This window comes from Chlamydotis macqueenii, chromosome 2 (genome assembly GCF_036417535.1).
Source record: "Chlamydotis macqueenii isolate bChlMac1 chromosome 2, bChlMac1.mat, whole genome shotgun sequence".
NCBI classification, from domain to species: Eukaryota; Metazoa; Chordata; class Aves; order Otidiformes; family Otididae; genus Chlamydotis; species Chlamydotis macqueenii.
Window position 1 is genome coordinate 48,413,176 of NC_141557.1, and position 25,267 is coordinate 48,438,442.

The 25,267-nt window shown below is 42.5% G+C and overlaps 1 protein-coding gene and 1 long non-coding RNA gene across 2 annotated transcripts in view; both read left to right on the forward strand.

The window, feature by feature from the left end:
* Window positions 1-318: 318 nt before the first annotated feature.
* LOC147601653 (uncharacterized) lies at window positions 319-8,195 on the forward strand. Its single transcript, XR_015257671.1, has 3 exons — window positions 319-412; window positions 6,648-7,111; window positions 7,920-8,195. It is a non-coding gene; the product is annotated as an uncharacterized LOC147601653 (long non-coding RNA).
* A 15,284-nt stretch (window positions 8,196-23,479) lies between these two features.
* The window catches only part of TMC2 (transmembrane channel like 2), a 33,645-nt gene continuing 31,857 nt past the window's right edge, over window positions 23,480-25,267 (forward strand). The window contains exons 1-2 of the mRNA XM_086741469.1: window positions 23,480-23,576; window positions 23,995-24,042. Coding sequence (XP_086597595.1) covers window positions 23,480-23,576; window positions 23,995-24,042 — 145 coding nt within the window. The remainder of the gene's footprint in view (window positions 23,577-23,994; window positions 24,043-25,267) is intronic.

Below are 25,267 nucleotides of genomic sequence, written 5' to 3' on the forward strand. Positions count from 1 at the left end.
TTACAGCAGGATGCTTTTATAGGAATAATCAGGTTTTTCAGTATTTGTTTCTGGATCTGCACAGCAAATCTAATAGTTGGGAATCTAAAAGAAATTCTCTGGGAATAACTATGGGCATCAAGGTTGCTCCATATGGAAAGGCTACCTTATCCCCATCACAGCACAGTCATCTGTTGGCTACTGTCATGGAAACAGAGCTGTGCAAGATAGATATCCATTTCCAAAAGTGTTGTCATCGATTTGATGTAGCCAATGTATGAGTAACAAACCTTCTCCCTGCAAATACGATTGCTGCACTATTTGCAGCAGAAAAAGCTGTGGCATGAAGTTTTTTTTACTTCATTGCCAGACAAGGCTAGGATGCAATAGAAGTTATGCCCTTGGCATCTCATAGAAAGCCACATGAACAACAGTAAGTCTTTTCTTCATGTTCATTGCCTTACTCGTGCCTTTATAGTGCAGAATCAAGAAAGACTCTTTTATGTAAAAAATCCGTGTTCCGTGACCACATTCATTAGGACAGAATGGGGGGTGGGGGGGAGGGCGGGAATTAGACTTTCCTGCTATGTAATCTAAGGATAGAAGGTGGGGATGGATAGCTCTTTTTCTGTCGACATTTTATCATTCTATGAATTAGTCATGATGGTCCAATTATCTTCAAATATGTAAAGCGCAACCTTTTAAGTAGACTAATTTACGAGCTTGCTTCATGGCCCTCCGCATCAATTTACCACTTAGCCCTAGATTAAAGGACTGAGCTTGCCTTGCTGAAGTGGCACTGAGGACATGACAGCAGAAGGGTGTGAAAGCAGCATTTGTTTCTCTCCTCTAGCGACAGCAGGGCACTCTTTTCATGCATCACAGGGAGAGAAAACTTGCCCACTTTTTCCATAGCATAGGCTCCAAAAGAACAAGATTACCTCCCATATTAACTCAGAGAATAAGAAACAAGGACAAGAGAGAATGTGAGGATGGAAGGGGGTTAAAATGTTAATGTTTTTATCTGTTCCAGAGCTGATCTGGGTTTAACCCATTCTTTAACAGCAGACTTTGTCCCAAAACATCACTGTCCTGTAGGGATGTTAGACAATCCATATGGTGGGTAGTTTGGCCACTTAGCAGTACCCACTTAAATCAGGTCACCAATAGCAAAACCATGGAGATTATGTTAAAAAGCAAACCCAGGGGTACATGCATGGGTGCTTGTAAGGACCAGGATCAGATGCACAGTGTGTTTGTGCTGCACCTTCACCAGGATATTCCACTTCCTCATGCAACCCTCCTGTTCCCCCGTGCTGTGCTTTGTATGGGGGAAGAGAGTCACACTCTTTGCCATCATGGATCACCCGACTCAGAGGGGCCAGCGAAGCTGCTAAGAAAGTGGGAAATAATGCACTAATGAAGACAGCAAAGGCAGGTCTGGGACAGGTGAGAAAGAACGCTCCCAAGTAGAAATAAGCTGCAAACATTTCTATTACACACCATTGAAGAGAACTGTGAAACAGGATGTTTACCTCCTCCACTCACATTTGAAAGAATTTTTATTACTTGGTAAAAGTTCAGAAAACAATAATTTGTGATATAGAAAATTTACCTTGTATCTTTGGACTGACGTAGTCCAATCCACAAAGTGTATTCAGAACTTTATCTAGACCTCATTAGGTAAGATTCTTCCTGTGCTTACAAAGAGAAACAGCCATATATTTACAGGTGAACTCAATCTATCAGATAAAGGTTTAAAAATATATTCAGTGACAGCAACATCAGTCTAGCCAAATTCAAGCTAAAAGGAAGAAGAATATTTATTTCAACATTGATCAATGGAACAGAGCAGCTTGCAATGTGCTGGATCTTAACCATGCAAAGTCTTTAGCTTTTGAGAAGAGAGATACTTGGGTTCAGTCAAAAAATTAAGGCATTAATCAATAAGTAAAATGAAATTACATGACCTATGTGACAGGGAAAGTTAGATTCAGGGATCGTAATGACTCATCCAGCATCTAATGGTCTGATCTCTGCCTCTCTGAGGGTCAGGATTAGGACCTCTGCCAGGAGCTGTTCTTCAGGGGTGGGAGGTCCTCAGTCTCTGGCTGCAGTGAGAAGCCTTCTGTGAAGGGCTCCAATAGGATTTGCACTTGTTCAGCACTTCCCCATTCATACATATTAATTTACAGCATCCCACTTATGAAAACCTGTTTCCCCTTAATGATCTGGGAACTGCACAGAATCAGGATTTCCACCATTCCCACAAACACTCTTTTTAAAATTTATCCTATCCTACATTTATGCAGGTTTCTACAAAAATATTCAGCTTTTTTTCACTGGTCCATATGTAAGTCTTCTTTCTGGAGTATGCAACTAAATGCTTAGGTATTAACTATTTCAAAGAGAAACAATGTGAAACAAGAGCCAGCTGTCTGTACTAATGAATGTCCCAAGAAACAAACTTTTAACTATTGATCAGAGAAGAAAACATCTTCTGATGCTTTATCTGGAAACAGAGGTCAGATAACAAGAAGCAACACTAAAAATCCAAGACTGAAGAGTGATTTCTGACATGAACCACAAAAGGAAGAGGATGATGGGGATGGACAGACATCTCTATGTGTGGGGATATTTGATATTTCATTTCATACTTAAGAAACAGATTGCCATAAAGGTGCAGCAATATGGCCCAAGACAAATTAACAGATGCTCTCTCTTTTTTTTCCTGAGTCTCCTGGGGCAGGCAACTTTGAATTTAACTGCTGAAAAAGCTTTTAACTGATGCCAGATGTTTAAGAACTGAGGGGGATTCTCAGGAAAGTGTTCCCATGGAGGAGAATCAGCACGCAGATTTGAGGTTGACATGCCAGAGTCAGTAGGGTAGCGACCTCCTCCCAGGACACAGAAATAGAAAGCGATGGGGCAGAAAGGTGGAGGCTTCTGCTAACTGCAGTCAAGAATACAGATTGAAAAAAAAAAAAAAAAAAAAGAAAAAAAACCCCCACAAACAACAATTAAAAAAACACTATAGGTAAAAGCATAGTTTCCTTCACACTATAAAACACAGGGAGGCAGCACAGAGTGCTGATAAGAGGGATAAAAACAATTCTGTGCAACTGGAAGTTGAGAGACCAGCCAAAAATGTGCTTTGTGTTTGCAGAATTTGTTTAAATCCCTGAGTCTTCTCATAAGTTAAATCCATGGGGATTTTCTCTCCTCAGGAAGCTAATTAAACTACACAGCATGTTTTGTTAGCTAACAAGAAGCCTATATCCTTTATGGGCCTATGAAAAACCCCATGAAAGCCAGGCTATCACAAGTAAGTGCTGAACACACAGTGCTGATGTGCCCAGTACATACTGCTGTATAATATCAAACACACCAGTGCTTCTCAGATGTGTTTCTAAGGCTTCATAGCTTTTTTCCTTTTAATTTTCCATTTCCATCCATTTCCACCTGATGCAGACGTTCACTCAGCTGGCCGGTTGCAGCCACAGCTGATACCGCTCTGTACACGGGGACATTGCCACTCAGTGAGTACTTACGCAATAACCAAGAGAAAAATTCTGGATCTCGTCTGCCCAAATACAGGCAGAAGCAGAGGACGTAGGTCCATAGCCACCTGAGTTTGGGAGAAAAAAGAATGCAGAGGGAGTGACTTTTGTGCTGCTCTCTTCCCTCTGGGAAGAGCCCTCAGTCCTGTGCTGGCAGCATCACGTGTGCAGCCCCTTGAGCTGGGTGAGCTCCCTGCAGGCCATCACTCTCCGACATCAGGAGCTAATACTGAATTCACTCTATCGTTTTCTTCAGTGATTTTGTCCCCACATACAATCAATGTTGTGTTTCAAAATCTGCAGCACTTGCTTTTGCTGTGCATGACCTTGGGCGTTTTATCACAAGCAGTCTGTAGCTTAGCCCTGAGCTCAGCATCCAGACAAAGGCCAGGATACAGTTAGTGCTCGTGGGAAATCTACGTCTTGCAGAAAAGCAGCCTGCATCCTCCTCCTATGTCCCTGCAGATACAGGGCAGATCCTGCCCTAGGGCAACTCAGTCTCAACCATGATGTTAATTTTGAGATGCCTTAGCTACTGTGAGATTATTGTCACCTTCCCTGCAGATCCCAAACCATCTCTTCCTCTCCCAGCACATCAACCCCATCCTGCCTTTTGTGACAAAACCAGCTGCCCATGCTGACCCTTATCCTCCCCTCTGCCAGCAGCCCTCCAACCTGCGAGTGGGAACGGCTCCCAAGCAAAACCTGGAAAACTCCAGCTGGGTTTTTCAGGTAAGTAGGACAGACTAGAAAAAAGACTTGAATCTCTTTGGGGCTCACACTTTTTACTCAGCTCCTGGCACAGCACTTTCAACCAGCTCAGTTTCTCAGTACTATAACAATATAAAGGTATTTATAATACTGATACTATTGCAAAGTGTAAAAAGTCTGTGCATTAAGATCCATATCTCACCATGCCATTTTTGCCTTTTTTTTTTTTTAAATTTTTAAGCACCATGCACAGATACAAACATGGGTACATACAGGCAATATGTTATCTTTCTGTGGTCTAATATGGAAGAACCTACAGACAGAAAATAATTTGTGCACCTTTTCACTGCATAAATTGTTTTCCAACATTTGGCAAGAGAAAGAAAGAAAACCAGGACACAGCAGGAGTCCTACCAGTAATTTCCTCTTTTCTGTCTCTGATCTGCCAAGTGTCACATGGAAATTTCTCCTGAGAAAGAGATATGCCTGCATTAAATGCACTCAACTACCATCAGAGGTTCAGTTTTCCTCTACTGAGAATAAGGAAACGCCTCACAGGGCAGCTAGACAGCATGCATTTTGAACTATCGGACACTGTAATTATTTCTATTCCATTTTAAGAATACATCAATAGTCAAGCAACAAATACTCCCTCCACGGTAAACTGGAGGAAGAGTCAGACAGCTTGTTTAAAATTCAGCACATCGGCCAGAAAAAAAACCCCCACGGCCAGAGAGAGCAGGCTGTGCATTTCTGCTAACTGACTCAAAACAAGACAGAAGTCAGGCATGGGCCACATCAGAGGTGACAGTGGTGACCCAGAGGGAATCCTGCCCAGTCAGCTTGCAGAAACCTACATCCTCACTGCTGGGGCCAAAACAGCCCGCGCCTTGCCATGTACCCAAGTGCCATTAAGACAGCAAACCCATCTTCAGCTGTCCTTCCTTCTGGGGAATAAGGTGACTTCGCTGCTTCATATGGTGCTGGAAAGTGAATTTATTGATAATAAGTATTGCAGTGGTATTACAGTGCCTAGCGGAAGAACTAATACCCTCAGCTTTCCAGACCGTATACAAAAATGATTCTTTTTGTGTTACCCCAAATTCAGGCTGGACCATAGTTTTCCCTAATATTAATGAAAGGGCCTAGCTGAACTATGGACTTCAATATATTAGACTGATTTATTAACAATATCTTTTAATAACACTGATGCTACTCTGCTCTCAAACCAGCATTAACTCCAGCCCAGCTCTGGCTAGCATTTCTAAAGCACAGCTGTCTGAGGAAACACACAACTAACAAAGCGAGGCAGCATGGCTATCTGTGGTACGGTTACAATCAGGTTTCCAACACTGAATATGAACAATAACAGTCTTCTGCTGTTCAGTCCAGCAAGCTCACTTATGCTCTTTGAATCTTTAGGCATCATTTAGGTCCTCATACTTACAAATCACATTATTTTCACATGCATGAGATGGAGATATATACACACACGTACATATACACACAGCAAGGAATTTTCAGGAACTGAGAATAACAACTTTTCTGTTATACATTTCTGTGAGTCTTGAGGAAAATTTCCAAAGCATTTCACATCACAGCGAGTTGGTTGTACATGTACCAGAACTTGTGACAAGCAGCTTCGGAAGAAATAAAGGCAGATAAAATGACAATATGTCCCACCACTGTGAAAACCAAAACTAAAAATGCCAAGAGTTTTCTGGCAAGCTCACAAACATCCTTACATCCTTCCTATTGTATATGTCCCTATTAACGTTCACACTTCACACTCTGAATTGCCAAGTGCTTCATGCTCACTATGAAGGTGACCACAGCACCCCTCGTGACAGCATAATCTCGCATGGCTGCTTTGTACTGACTTCTTTCATTCTAGCATAATGCTTTTTTGAAAGCAAATTAACAGAACATAATACTTCATAATATGTTTATTTCCTCCCAATGAATTTGAAAAGCCAACAGGTGACCCAGCATACTCCTGCTTGCACCCCAGTACAATTATATGATCCATGGGCTTTTGCGGCACACGTTACTTTTTGGCAAGGGGATTGAAAACTTGCAATTTGTTATTGATGGAGTTGCTTGTTATGGAAAAATGTCATTTACTGCTGTGAGGGTTCTTCAACTAATTTTTGTCATGTCTTAGCATATACTGGCCTTTTTCTTCTTCAGTCTTACCTGCATTAAAACTTTGGCTTCTGTTAGTCAATACAAAAATATACACATATGCCAGTTACCTTTTTATTAAAAGGTGATGGTTTACAAATTTTGAAAGTCAAGTGTCCAGTCTCCTCAAGGCAATCTACTTTTCAACCTGCCCTGTATCTTTCACCAAGCTGATATTTAGAAATACATTATTTTCAAAATTTCATTTTACAGATCATCCAGGAGAGTTTTCTGATTTCACACAGGATCTTCACTGTGCCTTCAACTTCTGCTACTGGTTTTTACTCTTGCAATTTTCGTTTGTGAAATCATTCTGCTCAAACCATGCACAAACAAAAATATCAAAAAGAAGAATTTTTCTAATGTTCTTTGAAATAGATGTCTTCTCTTGTGTTCCTCAAAATTGCAAGAAGCAGTAACACAAATGGATCCAGCTGAGCCAGGCTAGTAAGAAACTCAAGGGAGTGAAGAAGAGCAGCCTGAACTCCATCCTGGCAGCTGCTGCTGGTGATAAACCCAGCAATTAAGTTTGCTATGTGAAGAAGAAGATGGATTTCATTTGTAGGGACCAGGGAGGGCCCCTCTGAAGGATAGAGATGCTTTTAAAAGGTGTCACTATGGCCAAGCAACTTTGGAGGTGCCTGAAGTTTTGAACCTAAGCATTCTCCTTTTAGCTGGTAAATATTGCAGTTTATCTTCCATTTATCTTGTCTGAAAATTTACTCTCCTGTTAATGATATCCTGATTTTCCTTTAAAAATGCCTTAGCTGTTTGATTTTTATAGATTGATAACTACACAAATCTGCTGCTGTACTCATTCCCTCTCCTCTGCATTTATAGCTTTGCATCCATTAAGTCTGCATATATATGTTCCAATAAGCATTTTAATATCTGGATTTCTTGACAGAGCAATCTATTTTTTATAGTTTATATTTTTTATAGTAGTGACATTTCATTCCCAGTGAATTACCAATTTGCTGTTATCAGTGAGTGCAGTAATACAGCTCAACACTATATTCACCAAGAAGCAGCAAGAATCCTCCTTTTTCTTGACAATTTAACAAAACCCACATGATGTCAAGAAGTCATACATAAAAATATTTATAAAAATTCCTGAGACAGCACCAATTTGCAGCATCTAGGGGAGCCAGGGATCAAAAGTGAAAGCCCAATGGAATGGTGCAGTGCTATCAGTGTCAAATATCAAAGGATTTATGATAAATATTTCTCAGATCGATACATCATAGTCACTATCATGTTAACTATGGCAGAATAGTTTTGCTCAAATAAGTACACAGAATTCATTTTTGTTGTTTAATAAGTGGATATCTTTCTGTAATGATAATTACATTCCTTAAAACTGTAAGGAGATTTAATACTAAAATCTAGAGGCATGTTTCCCTTCAGTACTGCCTAAAATTTTAGGGTAGTGAAAAAAAAAGTTACATTGAACTGAAAATTTTTTAATGTACTTATGCCTTGCAGCTCCAGCTTCCCCTGCAACATGAACTCGAGCCTGATGGATGGTGGAAATGTCACCTGTGATCTCCTGGGAGCACAGAGATGCACAAGCACAAAGCATGGTATTGCACAGGCTTGGCAAAATGGCGGACCAAAAACTTTGGGCAGCATAAATCACAATGGCTACATCAATTTCAGAGATGCTTTTCTGAAACTAACTACCGGTGTACAAGTCAGCATGTATTTATAAAAAAAGACAAAAAATAAAAACAACCCATATCACCTTGGTGTCAGCTGAAACATTAAGTGTAGATATTATTTGAGCAAGTCCACTTAAAGGACACTTTGAATTCAATGTAGAAAAGGATGCAACAGAGGAAAAAGTGATTAATACAACATAGCAAAGGCACTGAATGCCTATGCTCTACTCACAGCAGGTCCTTGATTTTGCCAGCATCCAGGTCCTCTCCTCATCCCTGAGCCCAACCTTTGAGACACAGACTTTTAGAACATATAGGAAATTATTCCAACAAGAAAAATTTCATCTCCTTACAAAGGCTCTAGAAATTGCAATAAAACTGATGCTATACGAGTTTCTTAGCTTTCGCTGACTGCAGAAGCGAGTGACACACTCCAGTCACTCAGGCTCATGTGTGTCTACGTTGGGCAACTTCCCCCCTCCCAGCCATAGGGGTCTGTGCCTAATTGAAAGCACACTCACTTAGCAGAAACAGAGGAGCCACAACACAAGACTGAATGACTGAAACTCTCAGGCAAGAGGTTAGGGCATTTGCCTAGAAAAGGTAGACGTGTCTGTGAGCTTCAGATCTATGCAATTCAGAGAAGGTCCCTCAGCCTGGATTTCTCAAACCCCAGACAAGCATTGCAGCCACTGAAATACTGACTACTTTAGAAAGGGAAAAAATCTTCAGAGGAAGCATTTCAAAAGTGTTTGTTTTCATTGCAACATATTTAAATACAAACTCACAATGTGTTTTTTTTTTTTTTTTTTTAAGGAGATGGTTCTTCTTTACCAGCCCTCCTTGCTCTGGTGGTATCAGCACTGCAAGCCTAAGCACAGGCTCTGCACCAGTGAGCCCACCACCTGCTGTCTCCCCATCCATGCCCCTGCCTACCTCCACAGCTGCTCATGGAAGAGCTTTGGACCCTCTGCGTGGTTTCAGCAGCTGGCTGGGGCTGTAAGATACACACTCAGATCACAGGGGCACAAAAGCTTATGAAGTCCTTGGGGAGATCCCATAGCTCAAGTTTATGCTTTAACTGCCAGGCACATCCTCAGGGGTCCCCTTTCAAGGACCAATCTCGGTTGAGAAGACAGTAGCTTTTCCCCCTGGATCACTGTTTGAGCTGCAGTGATCTTCAGACACTTCATCTGCCCAAAGACAACAAAGAATGTAACAACTGTCAGTCATCTCTCCCTACACTTAATCCACCCAGAATAGAACCAAAAGCTACAACACACCTGAGGCACTTGCATTTTTAGCTCACTCTATCAAAATATCTACTTTTGGTCAGCCCTGTTGTCACTGAAGATGCTGGTCCCCCAAAAAGGTGTTGGGAGCAGAGGTAGGAATAGTCAGGGTCGTTCCTGGCCCTAGCATGAGACAATGCTTCCATTTGCTTCTCCAGATAGCTCTCTGGCCATGGTCAGAGACTACCAATATTGCTGTTTTCCAAAAGAAGTTTTCACTTTATCCAGTTTGCATTCTCACTCTGGCCTATTCAGCAGGGAAATGTCTTAATGTTCCTAACACTTCCTAACACTTCCTTGTTGATGCGGAAGTCACGGACACTGCACACCGATCAACGTGATCAAGCAAATGCCACTTTATTGCCTAGATAGCTCAGATTATACAGACATTAGAGTTCCTGCTCATGCGAAAACTATTCATTGATTGGTTAGTATTGCTTTAGGCGTATGGACAGTACATAATTTGATTTGTTAAAGATGTATACTGGATACAGTCACATATTTCTTACTTTGTCCATCATACCGTTGCTTCTAAGCACGTATTCTCACTTTCTCCATTGTGCTCGGGTCCTGTTCGCTTCGATACATTCACCCATATTCCCATTCGCATAACTCACCTCGCTACATTCGCGTACATTGATACACTTGCTCATATTCCCATCTACTACCTCCATGGCCTACTGCTTGCAGAGGCCTCTGAAACAGTCCCATTGTGTCTGGATTGTTCACTATATGACTATTGCTTTCTAAATATCCCACACTTCCTAAGTGTTAGGAACTTCTCGGTTAAGAGACTGCAATCTAATAAAAACAGGAATTCGGTCCTGCTTAGAAATCTCAAGCAGGAGGAACACGTTCTCATTCAACCCACGGCATCAAAAGGAACAGATAATGTAACTGGTGAAATGCTATGCAAAGGCAATGTGTTGCTGATAGTCTCAAGAATGCCACAGCATGCAAATCTTTAGAGAAAAAAACAGGTTAATGAAGCCAAAGGTGAGAGGTAAAAACTGCAAATAAATGTGAGTAAAGTACAAATCTGGAAATGAGAAGACCACAGTTGAAGACTTTCATTGACCTTCTTGAGCTCATAGTTTAACATCCTTCAGACTCAGTTTCCCTGTAGCTAGATTTCTCCTGGGGCACAATTTGCTTGTTTTTCCCTTCAGAAATACAAAACAGATGAACAGCAGTATTCTGGTAACTTGAAATGCCACACACTGGAAACTGTGTTAGCATAACTCAACAAGATAAAAGCTTGAGTCTTAGGTAAACCCCAGAGGCACACTGAGTTTAGCAGGTCAAAAGGAAGGCCTTTCAAATTTCTTTTGTATGCCTACAGGCCTGAGGTTCAGAGAAAGCTCTTTAGAATTTCATAAAGCCAAAGAAAACAAACAGCCTGGTGCTTGAGGGAGACAGGGATAGGGTTCAGGTTGGAAACAGCAGGTGCAGTCAGCATTTCTCTCTGTCACATATAAAGAACACTACCATCCTTTTTTTTCAAAGAAAAAGGCATTTAGAACCCCAGCCCAAACTAAAGGCTTAGATTATATAGATTCAATAATCTAAATAGCCTCTCCTTCATATCCTACAGAACAGTTCCCATTAGTTTACATGTGCTTGGTATTTTTCAGTAATCCTAAGATCATTCAGGCTGAAGAGACTCCTCAGGATGTCTATAGTCCAACCCCCTGATCAAAATGGGGCCCAAGCCAAGTTCAGACTAGGTTGCTTAGGACTTCATCCATTTGGTCTCAATAAATACAAACAGATTACTCTTCCTCTCTCTTCGATGGCTAAAGCAAGTTAATATTGGTTTTGACAAGAGTCTTGCAGTCATTAGCAAGTAACTACAAACCAGAAGTTTGGCACGTTATTAAGCCAGAAGCGTGACTGTGTAGCGACATCGTAAATGAGCCCTTGCTAACAAGTTGCCCCCTGGAACAGGCCAATGCAGTTAGAGAAAAGAGCAACAATAAAAAATAAATTACCTTCTGCATTCCACATAGAAGGTTAATATTTTAATCAACAGCATTTCATCTTCCTTAAACAACCTATCTTTCTATCTTTCGCATTTGGATCTTTGTGCCAATCTACTTCACTGGATCTCAGATTCACTCAACAGTGATTTAACAAAAGAAGTCTCTGATCAAAGAAGCATCCAAAGAACTGCACCAGTGCCTATGTACTTGCTAAAATTTAAAACATCAGGCTAAATTTCACCTTCTTACATTATCACAAGTCAAGTTTAACAGCAGGGGCTCAGCAATAACATTAAGGCAAATCTGCGCAGTAAACATCACAATGTTTCTGAGGGATTTGCCAGCCTAACCCCAGCCTGCTTCAGCTGCTGGAAGATCATGATTTGTCCGAGATGGTAATTCAGCTCAAGATGATAGAAAAGGTTACTTGGACACACCTGCATTCAATTTTCATTTTAAAGTTTTCATTTTAAAGTTTCACCAAAGAAAAAATCCAGTTTCATTGTGATACTGAAAACCTCATCCATACCAGCTCAGTTTTAGTTTTAACACTGGATTTACCCAACTCAAAAACTAAATCCTCCAGAAGATGAAATCAACATAAATATTTGTAAGCGTGAAAGAATACAAATGTGCTACTGTCCTGGTCATATGATAGAAGAGGCATGCAAATATGTTTTACATCATACACTTAATGCTGGACATGAAGTTTCAGAGCACCCAGCCCTTCCAGCACTTACTGACTCTGTGACACTTTGAACAAAATAAGATAAATATACACATATGTATACATACACACACACACACATATGGTCACGTATATATAGGTGTATACACGTATATACACAAATGAATAATAGTAAAAAATTACCCTCTTCCTACAGCTCTAAGCAAAGGGAGCTTTCTCACAAGAAATCTGAAGCACCAGAAGATACTCAGTGACTTTAAATAAAGCCCAGATAAAAGCTATAACTTTTTATAAGCCTATTATATCAGCAAGACACCCTGAACTGGTAAAGAAAAGGCCTTTATAATTATATTTTTCTCAGTGTTTAATAATAGACAGCCATTCTTAATAATAAGCATGGAAATAACTAACACTTCAAAAGAACATAACTTGTTAGGGATTTTCTCCCTTTGCCACTTACTAGGTATTTAACTTGTTCATGAAACAAAAAGGCAAAAGTTTCCACAGAACTTGAGGAATACTTCACTGTGAATGACAATCTAACAAGATTTTCTCAAGACACACAGGCCTGTTACCTTGAGATTTGCCAATAAAGTGCATTGGCAGTACATTTAAGGAAAGAAATGTAATGAAAACAAATTAAAACAATTTAGAGAGACAGCCCAGAAGTTTTTCCTCAGACCAACAAGGACTCCAAGTACCTCTAAAACAGATCTTTCCAGCATCAGGAGAATTACACCAAAACCCAGCAGGTTATCATTTCATGCCTTGGGTGCCATAAGAGTCCCAGACTCACCAAGTTTCTGAAACTCTGCCTAACAGAAAGCATTTACATGGCATGGCTGAAGTCCGTTGCATTACTTATCTACTTGAATATAAATCCCTACACACTTGTATAATTTTATTTCCATATCTAAATGTTTTTCTATCATCATGTTGAATTACTGACCTCAGATCGCAGCCTCAGCCCTTCAGACTGCCTGACTTGCAGAGCTCAGCTGTGATGAATGCCTCATCATCTATTGGGAAATAACGAGTTTATTTCCTTCCAGCCCCTCTCTGAGGCTTTTCCTAAAGATATCTGTGATAAGTGACTGTAAAATTCCTCAGGCTAATACTCGTAAGAGATTTTTTTCCAATCTGTTTTTGTTACCAAGCGGGAATTCCAATCCCGCTTCTGTTCTGTTAAACACAGAAAAAAAAATAAAAAAGAAAAAAGGAGGAAAACATACCCTTCAATAGCAAAGTGTTTAGTAATAGCTCTTTAAAAAAGAGACAGGATATAGTAAGTCTTCTATTAAGGACTTACACAATATGAAACTAATATTACAAAAGACCTGCCATGTCAGTATGCATGTAATTTAGGATATGATGAATGTTGAAACCCACAAAACTCTCTCTTACTTGCTTCACTTCTGTTCTGCTTTTTGAGGCTGCAGCACCAATTCTACCTAAAAGAACAGAATATAAAGATTTTAAGTTTTAATACACACCACATTTTCTCTTATGGACTTATGGACTCTCTTGGTTGTGCAGCCTAAGGAAATTATCCTCTAGTACTGCACCCGTCCAAGCACTGGTTACTTCTGCTGGTGCCAGCCTCAGCGGTGTCTGGGTGAAGCTGGGGTGCTGGCTATAGCTGGAGCTGGCACACTGCCTTTGGTCGCCATTTAGATGAGGCTGAAGTGTGAAATCCTTTGGCCGTTGGCTGATTAGCGTACTAGGAAATGTTTAGCATCCATCTCCCCTGGGCATCTATCTCCCATCCAGCAATCGCCATCTTAGCACCCAGAGGGGCAGAGGATGGGAGGGCTTTGGGCCCCAGGAGCTGCACTGTGACTCTTTCTAGATACTGAAAACCTGAAAGGTTTGAATCCAGAGCCAATCACAGAAACTGCAAATCTGCTCTGATTAGCCCTCTCCCATGATACTTATGGAAAACATTTCCAGTGCCATTCTGAACTAGAATTTTCCCCAGTTTTCCAAAAGCACTCCCACCTCCTGCAGAAAGTCACCCGGCTTGAAGAGAAGCTACTGACACAGGCATCCCTCCTGCAGAGTGTTCTGCAGTGGTGCATCTGAGAATTAGAACCTCGAAAAGATTCAGACAGAAGGCAAAATCGTACTTGGCTCTTTTAAAAGAAAACAGTGGCTGTCCCAGGGAGCTGTGTGGAGAGGAGGGCATCATGCAATGGAAGGGATGCACCTTCCTTCATCCTCACTTTTGCCAGTTTGGCCCTTTGCTTCCCAACAGGACATAATTTTAATTGAATGATATTTCATATTAAATTTTTTTTTAAAAGCGAAACCTTGGTTTGGTCTTTTTATGGTTTGTTTGTTAGGGTTTTTTTAATGTTTCCATAAGAAAGTCTTTGGGTTTAAAATGCAGATTGTGTTTAACCTGTATCCTTTTTTTTTCCATTCAGGTTTTTACTTTGGCAGCCACTTTAAAGAGCCAGTTATCACTCAGCTCTGGTTATAGTTCCAGCCCCACGAGACCTGTGAAGCCCAGAGATGACCATGGTGAGCATCTTCTCTTAATAAAACAGGTGTGGCACCACCAGAGTCACCAGAGTGTGAAATGCAATGGTGCTTTACAAATGCAGAGACTGCTCTCTAGAAACACCCATGGGGGTCATGGCAAGCATAAAAACAACTTTGGTTAAATGTACTATTTTAACTCAATACCACATTTGGTCTGCCACACTGGATTTCTTTCTGAATCAGACACTAATGAAACCTCTGCTTACTCAGTAATGAGAGAGAAAGCAGACATAGTGTGAAGGACAAAGAATAAATACAAGTTTCACCCAGTGCAACACCCCATGCTTTTAACAAGTGTGCCGCCTCTGCCAGGAGAGACGGTAAATCTGCTGAAATGGAGCAATATGCTATGTAAAGTGGCTACCACAAGAGGGAGGTCCCATTGCACTGCAGGTGTGCTCACTCACCTCAGGGAGCATCATCGACCCCTGCCATCACCCTGCCATGAAAGCCTGGTAGCCATTTGCTTCTCCTCCCCTCCTGTTTCTCGAGCCCATCTTGCACATGAAGGACGCCTTCTCCCTGAAACGCTCTCCCTTCCCCTACCACCTCACCGCATCTCTTCCCTGGCTGTAGAGAAGCTGTCCGTGGCCAAAAGACATTTTAAATGTACGTTACAACACAGAGCAGATCTCAGCTAGCTGAGCATGCTAGCAGCATATTACAGGCAAGCAATGCTACCTTCTTCAGAGCAGAAGGGAGGTGCAACTTTTGTGAGTAGTGTCTGTTCATCACTCAGGAAGTTACTGAGACTGAGGCAAAGGGGGAAGCAGGTTACTGTGGCACAATTTCAATTTATTAAAGAAGCTCTTAAGATGCCTAATCATTGTCTTTCTCTTCCCCAGACAAATTGCTTCTGTTCCATCTTAGTTCACTCTCATGCTTTGTGAGTTTTGTGCGCAATCATGATGCTGTTTCTATGTTGCATTTTATTCTTTTTAAAAGCTTACCTGGAAAGCCTAAGAAAAAAAAACATGCAAAGCATTTCATTAACATGGCCTTATGCTTCTAACAATGGCACAAGCATGTTTTGGTTTTTTTCCAATAGAAATCAACAGTGAGCCTTGAGACAATTTTAAACAGAGATCCTAGTTCTGACTTCCAGTCCCCCTCTCGCCTCTTATGTTCTGACACAGACACAGGGACCTTCTGACTCTGTAAATGCTTTATGGGGAGATCCCTCAAAGTCCTGTGCATCACTGAGCCCATGACCTAGGAGAAGCTTTAGGGTTTTTTGACACAAACCCATGGCTAGTGTAACCTGTCAGAGCCTTGTGGAAGTCACTAAAGCTTCAAAAGCTTGCAGCAGTGGAGGGTCCTGCTTGTACAGATGCAGGCAGAAGTCCTCTGGGAGCTTTGCGCATTTTAGGAAGAGGTTAAAAGCATGCAAGATCCTCCTGCCATGACTGGATTGTCAGGCAGCTTTCTCTCTGTCTTTCTGCATCTAAAAAATAATCTTGTTTTTTGGGCAGAGATTCAAGAAAAAAAAGTGAAAGAAATTTTTCCCATAGAAATTCTCTCAGATCCAAAACAAAAGAGAAGGAAATTCAGCAGCAGCAGCATCCCCTCTGTGTCTTGAGGGGCTGGACAGGAGGCAGCAAAAAAGGTTCAACTCTAGTGAAGGACGTCCTTCTCCTGATCTTCTCATACTTTTATTGCTGGCCTTTCAGGCACCTCCTACAAAGCTGAGGATTTCTCCTTCAGACCAGGGTTGAGCAGATGTGTAAGGTAGGAATGGAGCCCACCAAAAATGTTCCTCCCCAAGAAAATCAAAATAACATCATCACAACACAGGACGAAAAGTGGACAATTTACACACAATCCACCCATCATCCCTTCACCACAATTAAAACAACATGAATTCCCCTCAATCATTTCACTCTCTAGAAGAGTTCAGTCCGTGTTTTGCCCATTACTGCTCCCAATTAATATCCTTATCCCAAATTCCTCGAGCCCCACATCGAGGGCTAAAATAACTGCTGTAGTTTAGCCCCGCTCAGGACCAAGCTACACAGTCTCTCACTCACTCTCCCCACCCCCCAAGGGAATGGAGGAGAGATATTATAACAATAAGCTTGAGGTTTGAGATAAGGACAGGGAGAGATCATTCAAGTTACCGTTACAGGCAAAACAGATTCAACTTGGGGAAAACCACTTAAATTTATTATTAAATTAAAACAAAGCAGGATAAGGAGAGAGAAGAAAAACAACTTCCCCCCGCCCCTCCATCTTCCCAGGCTTAACTTCATTTCAACTATCTTTACCTCCTTCCCCCACCCCAAGCAGCACAGAGGGGAACAGGGAATGGGGGTTGCAGTTGTTGTTTTCCATCACTCCTTCTTCCTCGGGGGAAGAACTCCTCACATTCCTCCCCTACTCCAGTGTGAGTCATTTTTCCACGAGGTGCAGTCCCTCAGGAACTGGGTGCCCCAGCGTGGGCCCTCCATGGGCCACAGCCTCCTTCAGGCATCCTTCTGCCCTGGCGTGGGGTCCTCCACAGGCTGCAGGAGGACAACCTGCTCCACCATGGGCTGCACCTTGGGCTGCAGGGGAATTCTGGCCAGGAGCCACATTACTTCTCCCCCTCCTTCTTCACGGACCTTGGTGTCTGCAGCTGTTCCTCTCACAAGAAATTCTTCACAATCGGTTCAAGCAGATGCCTCTCAGGTTCTCTTCACATCTCATCTCCTCTCTTCACTTCTCTCAGCCGGGCTGAGTCAGGCCCAGACGGCAGCCCAGCAGGAGGTCAGAGGGTGAGGGGGGCAAGGCCCTCAAAGCTTGCACCTCTCCCTCTCTGCCTCCACTTCTTCTTTTTTACTTTTTTTTTTTTCATCCCCCTTAAATATATTATGACAGAGGTGTTATCACTGTAACCAATTAACCAATTAGCCATTGGCTTGGCCCTGGCCAGCAGGGGGTCCGCCTTAGACCTGGCTGAGTCCACCAGATATCCGGGAAACTTCTAGCAGCTTCTTGCAGAAGCTGCCACTATAGCCTCTCCACTATACAAAACCAGGACACTCTCCTACTTTAGAATTTGTGCAAAAAACTTTCCCTCCTTTTGGTTTTCCACATACATTCTCCCCTATTTGCTTGTCCTTGGAAACTTCACAACCTTCATTTTTGGACTTCATTAACTCTTCAGATAGGGTGTGTTGGGTTGAAAAAAAAATGTTGTGCAGTGTCCATTCCCTACAAAAGGTGTGGGAGATTGGTGGAGATTTCTGTCTCTGGTTAGAAATCAAAATGCTTTTCCCATTGCCACTTAGTTACTCATGCAGTGCCAGGACCACAGGGCTGTGGACCACTTTTCAGATGAACAAGAGCCTCCTGCCCTCAAAGTCTGTCAATGCCAGAGATGAGGAAGACCAACACCCACCATCTGATCAGCACCACTGCCAAATACCTACCTGCCGTGTTTGAAGAGCACTGATAGGCTTGTGTGAATCCAGTATGGCTCTAAGCATGCGTGTAGCCTGAGACATGGAGTCAGTGAAGATGGCAGACACGAGCTTGTGTTTTGCCCTTGGCTGGGGTCTTGAAAATGGCACTGTTTCCCATGAGGCTGCTGCTAAAGGAGTGAGTGAGGCTGCTTTATTCTCACACAATTTGGGCAATATAAGCATTATTTAAAAAAATATAAAATAATAATTTATTACCAGCTTCTAGATAATAAAAAGCAGTGGAAGACTGAGGGGCTGTATCCTATGATTTATCTGGCATTCAGAGATATCTCTCCAAGCTGGCACAGCTCCAGGACCTGCCAGTGCACATCCTCCCCTTTTTTGGTTTAATTCTTCCTGACAGGCCACCTGAATTAGCAGCCCTCTGGCAGTAATTGTTCTTCAGCGAAAACACAGACTAACAGCATGTACAGAGCTTGTTGCGCTTCTTCCCGGGAAACTCCCAGCTGTGCCTTGAGGCATGAGGTGAGTGAAAGCCAAAGAGAGAACACCATGAAGTAACAACAAGAAATAAATGAAAAAAGCAATGGCTCTTCTTCTGAGGACCTTGTGCTCCCCACCTTGGGTTGGGATTATTCAGATAAAGGTTATTTCCATGGGCAAAGCACAAGCTGGCAAGGCACTGTGTTGAGCATCCCAAACACCATTAGATTGGTGTCATGCAATTTCTTCCAGTGGGAATTCATTGTCCTTACAAGTAACTAATGCCTACACTGCACAAACGGTATATGACACATATTTGGCACCGTTTTACTGCCTCCGGCCATAATCCAGACCCATCGTTGTTTATGGGAGCCAGAGGATTATTTTCAGAGACTGCAAAAACCTGAGGAATTTCTTTGTCAGATTATGTTAAATTCATGAGACTGTCTACCCACGTGTTTGCAGTGAACACTGCTGACCAGTCCTTACTTTCTCAACATTTCCATGCTGCTCTGTCAGAGGTCACTCCACACCAGGAAATACAGAGAAATACTACAGCATTGCTGAGATTACATGAGAGCACGGATGACCTCTGCATACATTTGTGCTCAGGTTAATGTGTAGCCCATGCCGGATTTCTATGGCTTAGTCAGAAACATTTTTTGCAAAGTAAAGCCGAGATTTTGGTCAAAAGCCAGATTGGATCACAGATGAGCTGGATCCAGTCTTATGAAGCATGCCTGCGAGACCTTGGGAAACACAATTATGTTGCTTTAAAAAAACAATTTAGTTTTCTTTAACAGTCAGTTCAACAGAACTGAGTCGGTTTTGGGAAGTGATCTCTAACTTTTAAATGTCTGTTTCAGATATATCATTAGAGCTGGCTCCAGCAATTTGCAAGTTTTAGGCCCTGACCAAAATATCCTCACACAGGTCAGGTATTATTGTTATTGCTGAAAAACCTTCTCAAGTAAAGATTACTTATAGATGAGATGAATATTGAATAAATGTAATCCGTGGATTAATTAGCTAAAGACCTATGTTAATCAGAAAGCAAGAAAGGGAGAAACACTAGCTCATTAAGCATTTAGAAGCATGTTGTGTGTGCTTCCAGGATTCAGTTACCCTCTCTCCATAACACAACTGCTTTTTATTTAACACTTGGAGGTGTGTGAGAAGTTCAATGTCCTCAGATGTTAAAACTGTCAAATTATATAGCGTTAGTCCCCAACGTGAGAAGAAACAAACTAAATGGTACAGGACAAAAAAGTAGTGCTACAGCTCCACAAATTGCTCTCACTCTGCATGCAAAGTCTGGTATTTACAGAAGTAATAGTTGGATTCATGGTCATGCATTACTTATTCATACCTTGTGTGGAATAACTCAAAGGTAAAAGACTAATCCATTAATCCCCCCCCAATACATAATCCTAAGAAATCATAAACCCTGCAAGATACATCATCCTCTTAGGAAAATCAGGCTCATAAGCTGAGGATGGCAGCGTGCTTGGTGCTGAAGCATGGCAGCATTTCCCCAATGTACGGCTATGCAAGCCCTGCTCTGATCTATTTTGGGATCTGTCATCTGTTTGATGGACACACATAGACATGGAGAGTCCTCATGTGTGACCTCTCTCACAGCACACAAAATGTCTCGCTGCTCTTCCCAGCCTGCCATCCTTGGGGGTTGCTGCAATGTTTTTGCATATGTTTCCTTTAACAAAGCACCTTCAGCCTTCAGAGAAAGATGAGTGTCAAAAGAATGTGAAATGAAGTAAATTTTTCTTCCTTCAAATACAGCATTTTATAGAATATCCCACCTTAAGTTTTTTTCTCATGAATTATTCAACTTTGCATATAAACATCTAAAGATACGGGAAAAATTACAGATCTCTAAGCACTTAACCAAAAATCATGCCAGGCAAGAGAGGCTGGCATGTCTGTGGTTCGGCCTAACCACGCTGAACTTTCTCTTGGTCTCAGCTTGCATGACACCACTTTGTTGCACTGAACCCCGCTCCTGGAGACTCCCCAGGCTCACCTACCCAGCCGGTCTTCTACATCACACCTCTGGTGCTGCCACCTCAAAAGTGATGGTGGCTCTGCCTCTCTCCCCAAGGACAGGTGCCACAAGAGACAAAGACCTCAAGGTTTCTCATCATCCTTGTGTAGCTGCACATCAGTTGCAGGTGGACCTTCACTTCTGGAGCAGGAAGATGGCATCACCTGGGGTAGGTTATTTTGTTTATGCTGGTCTTGGGGCTCTAAGGCAAAGGGAGAAGTAGACTATATGCAAAGGGTCTGTCGTACCATAGGCTGAGTCTGAAAGGTAATGTAGGGATTTCTCCTTAAGGGTAAGCACTTGGGGATCCATTTCAATAACCTTCTACATTAGGCAATAATTGCCAGGCGTTATGCACCTCCCTCCTCTCTGTGTGATGGAGTCCAATAACGTTGGAAGTGTGAAAGATAATGATCCCTACTTACGCGAGGGTAAAATGCTGCCACCCAGCCTGCAACACTACAGTGTTTTCTTGGTCAATCTTACTATGTTTTGTAGTGTAAGGTGCGTGAGTGAGGGAAGCAACATCCATACAGAGCCTACTGCAAATACCTTCAGCCACTGAACAGTCGCACTGACGCGTTGCCTCACGAGCACCGTTCCTGCTCTGTCCCGTGTGCTCAAACCCCTCAGCTATCCCCTCCTCCTGTGGTGCAGGGTGATCTCACCCCCCCTTACAGTGAGGGGTGCCATGCTCCACAGATTGTCTCCAAGTTTGTTGTACCCTGGGCCCCTGTGACTGCATGAGCAACCATCACAACTTTGCCACCACCTCTGTGAACTGGAGTGCAGATTATAAAATCAAAGGATGGGAATTTTGGCTCAGTGCAGGAGGAGGCAGAGGTATTACCTCGCCACACATTTTGGTGTGTTGGCATGTCATAAGCTGCAATTCTGGGAGGCTGAGTATTTCTCAGGAAGGGGGTACACAGGTCTTGAAGACGCAGCAAAATGCAGCAAAATGAATCTGCAGCCCCCGTCAGTTTTCAAAAGCATGCACTCATTACCTGTGGGCATGCCAAGTGGCACAAGGAGCTCTGGAGCCTGTGGCTGCCCCAGCTGCAGTGCAGATGATGGGTGAATTACCGACCATGTGGTGGGGCAGAAACCAGGACATTCGTTTTGCTCCTTCCTGAGGCATTTTGTATACCTCTGGCAATGAGGCACTCACATGAGCATACCCTGAGCATGCAAACAGCATCAGGGTATGCCTTGGTGGAGAAGCAGGGTGTTCTGAGGCAGAAGCAGTGCCAGCACCGGGCACAATATTGCTGGGGCGTGGTGAGCATCCATAGCCCTTTTGCCTCTTACCATCTGATTCTCCAGAAACCTGGCTTTCATTTAACAAGGAAAAAGAAATCCTTAGATCCTCTCTTTGGGAAAGTGATGCTTAGGGCTGAGGCTTGAGGCAACTGAAGTAGCCTGCAGAAAATCCATTCCAGTAGCCTTCAGCAACTGCAAATGTCTCCATTTTGCCTGGAGCAGTCTTAATGCAACAATCTAGTGATCACATTTGAAACAACTTTTCAACCTACCACATCAACACATAGGGTTATAGGTGAAACTTGTTCACTGGGAAGACCTTCAAAGACCACTGCTGCTGTCTTCAGCCCCAGTCAGACCCACTGGTGTGGGGAATACACAGTGGAAATGCCCTGTGTAATGAACTTGCAGGGTTAGAGGTGTTAAAGAGGTGTTAATAATGTATGGGCATATACCGTACATTACATATTTAGCTTAGATGAGCTGAGCTGAAGTCAAGACAGATCAAACAATCCATGGGATTGGACTTCAAATACTTGAAAGGTACCTTTGGACCAAAAGTCAGTGATGAAAAAGAAGCAGAGAGTCTCCCTCAGGCTGTCACTTCCTTGGGTGCTGCACCCAACACAGAGCAGGAGTCATCTGCAAGAGTAGTGGTGGCAGCAGCCTCAAGCTGATCTCCACAACATTCCTCTCTTTTGGGAGGGAAGGGGGGAATTAACCCTCTCCCTGACAACACTTAGTCTTTGTGTACTGTCACCAAGCCAAATCCCCCCAAGGCATGCCCACGAAAGCCGGGGGAGGGGGGGGGGGGGCCGGGAACGGACGGTGGGGGGGTGGGGGTGAGGGGGTGGTCCGCAGCAGATTTCATGGATGGTGTGAAGATAAGCTTTCCTCTTTGGAAACCTAAACAATCTTCATGCCTGCAGGAGAAACCCTGCGCTGAGGATGCACCGGCTCTCCCAGAAAGCTACAGCTGGGGCAGGCGCTGCAGGTTTTACACCGGAAATTGCCCAGACAAACCTATCCTTGGCCCATCGAAAGACTGCCTGCTGCAGTGTGCAATACAATACTTCGCGGTACGAAAGGACCTTCCGAATGAGGGTCTCGCATTAATTAATTAAGCCTCAGAGCACCTAGAAGGAAAATCTATCCTATTTTACCAGCAAGTGCAATGAGCACGCAAAGGTCACACAGAATAAAGGAGCAAAGGAAAGAGAGATCCTGCTGTCCTGACTCCTGACTCCTTGCTGTATCTATTAGCTCATGAGTCCCCTACAAAGGACAGACATGGAGGACAAAAGCGGACCCACAGCTGTGCCCCTCGGGGCACCGCACTGAGAGGTTTAATAAGGTGTGGGAGAATGACTAAGAGGGTTACACAGATTGACGCAGGTCAGTAAAGAATATGGCATTAAGAAAATTGATCCTTTCAAAGCCTCCAGCCACATGCTTATGTCAGAACCAGACGTGACTTGTGTCTGTGTTTCATGCGATACCACCAAGTATCCACCAAAGGGCTTTCCTTCATGTTTAAATAATGAAATGTAACATAATGCCGACAGGTGCTTTTTTTCACAGTTAAAAGGGAGCAGAAGGGAAAGTGCTTGGGTGGGCTGAGGCAGAGCCCTGGTCTTCCCTGCCTCTCCCACCCCTCCCTGCCCACATGGCTCGCAAACAGGAGGTCACCGGCGGCTGGACATGCCCCTTTGTCTGCAATGCCACGGAGAGAAGCACATGGGCACTGGAAGAGAGAGTAACCTGTATTTGACTGGGGTGTGCATGCGCTACGGTGTCTGTGCAAAAGACGGGAGACTGTCATGGGGAAGAAAAAGAAATGTGCTTTACAGGTCATCATGGAAGATGGTTGGTATCACTACAAGATAATTTCAGTTTGGATGCTGCTGAATACTTGACAGAATGTCTCGGGAACTTTTCAAGCACACCATTTTGTGTCTCTCAAAGATCATGCCATTTCAGTTTGCTCATGCAGGGAACTTTTGTCAATACGCCAAACTAAGCAAATATTAAGAGTGTCAGTGTAGGAAAAGAATGTATAATGTATAATCAATAAGGGACATTCTGCCAAGCTCAGCTAGCACTTAAGGAATAGCTGTGTAAAGCATCCCATGTGTAAATCCCAGAGACAAATGCAATTACTCTTTGTTCTTTGTCTTGCAGCCGGAATAGAAATTGATGGACAAGTCCAAAGTGACACAGAGAGTGAAGGTAATGTAGAGATTAAAATATACGGTCTTATTTGAAATACAAGAGGTGATACCTTTTCTTTTGCTCTCTTACTTGCTCTACAACAGGAATGTTTCATAAGCTACTTGGAAGCAAGCAGATTTTTCCCTTGAGGTTTGACTTGTAATAGTGATATTTAAAACACCATTCTTAAGCAGTCTGTCCCCTTTCATCCATGTTCCTAGAGTAGAAGGCTGTCAGAGCTGACATCGCTTGACAGTCATCCCCAGTAAACCAGGAATCACAGTAAAGCACCACCCTATGCAGGGCTGGGACTGCTTTGCATGGCATTGAGGTCCTGCTTGCCCTCCCTGAAATGCTTGCTTAGACTATAACATGCTGGTGTCTGGAGTAATCATGGCTACGAGAAGACAAAAATGAAAATGGATTGGGGGCAGACTGATGGCTGTTACAGAAATTAGGAAGAGCCAGTGACAGGATTAAAAAAAAAGCTTTAAACCAGTGTGTATAGTAAGTAAAGAGAAATAGCTAAGGAATAGGATTATAACACTAAATAAAGAGAGATAGCTATGAGGTAAGATCATAATAGCACTGGATAGATCATATGAATGTAGATGCTACTTCAAAAATGGTACAGACACAACTGTGACTGTATGATCCATAAAATATGAGAAAGTAATTAGCAAATGATTGGGATTTATTTTTTTAATCATACCCACCTTTCCCATACAGGAAAACAAGGAAATAAGATAAAAGTAATGAATGAACACTCCACACTTAACCTAATATTTGATACGTTTCAAATGAAAACCATGATAGTTGACTTCCTGAGATGAACATTTTCCCAAGGAGAGTAGGTGGTCCTTTGATTTAGATCACTAACTGAAATTCAGCTGAAATGCACCATTACACAGTAAAGGAAAGCTATCTAATGGCTCTTGAGAAATAAGTTGAAAGCTCCTTCTCATTCCCAGTGACAAGTGTGACAACCACCACTTACTAATTTTGTATCACTAGCAAGCAAAAACTATTTGTTTGTTATTAATTTCTGACTTTTCACCAAAACAAAAATGCAAATACTCAAATTCATTTTGCTTCTATTTTCCTCACCTTTTAGACTGCTCATTTTTCACTCTGGATCTCACTGCAGCACAATTTCCTTCTTCCATTACGATTTCTGCAACTCTGGGGAAAATGCCAAAATTACAAATTTAATTTTTTTGTTTGTTTGTTTGAACACTCTATT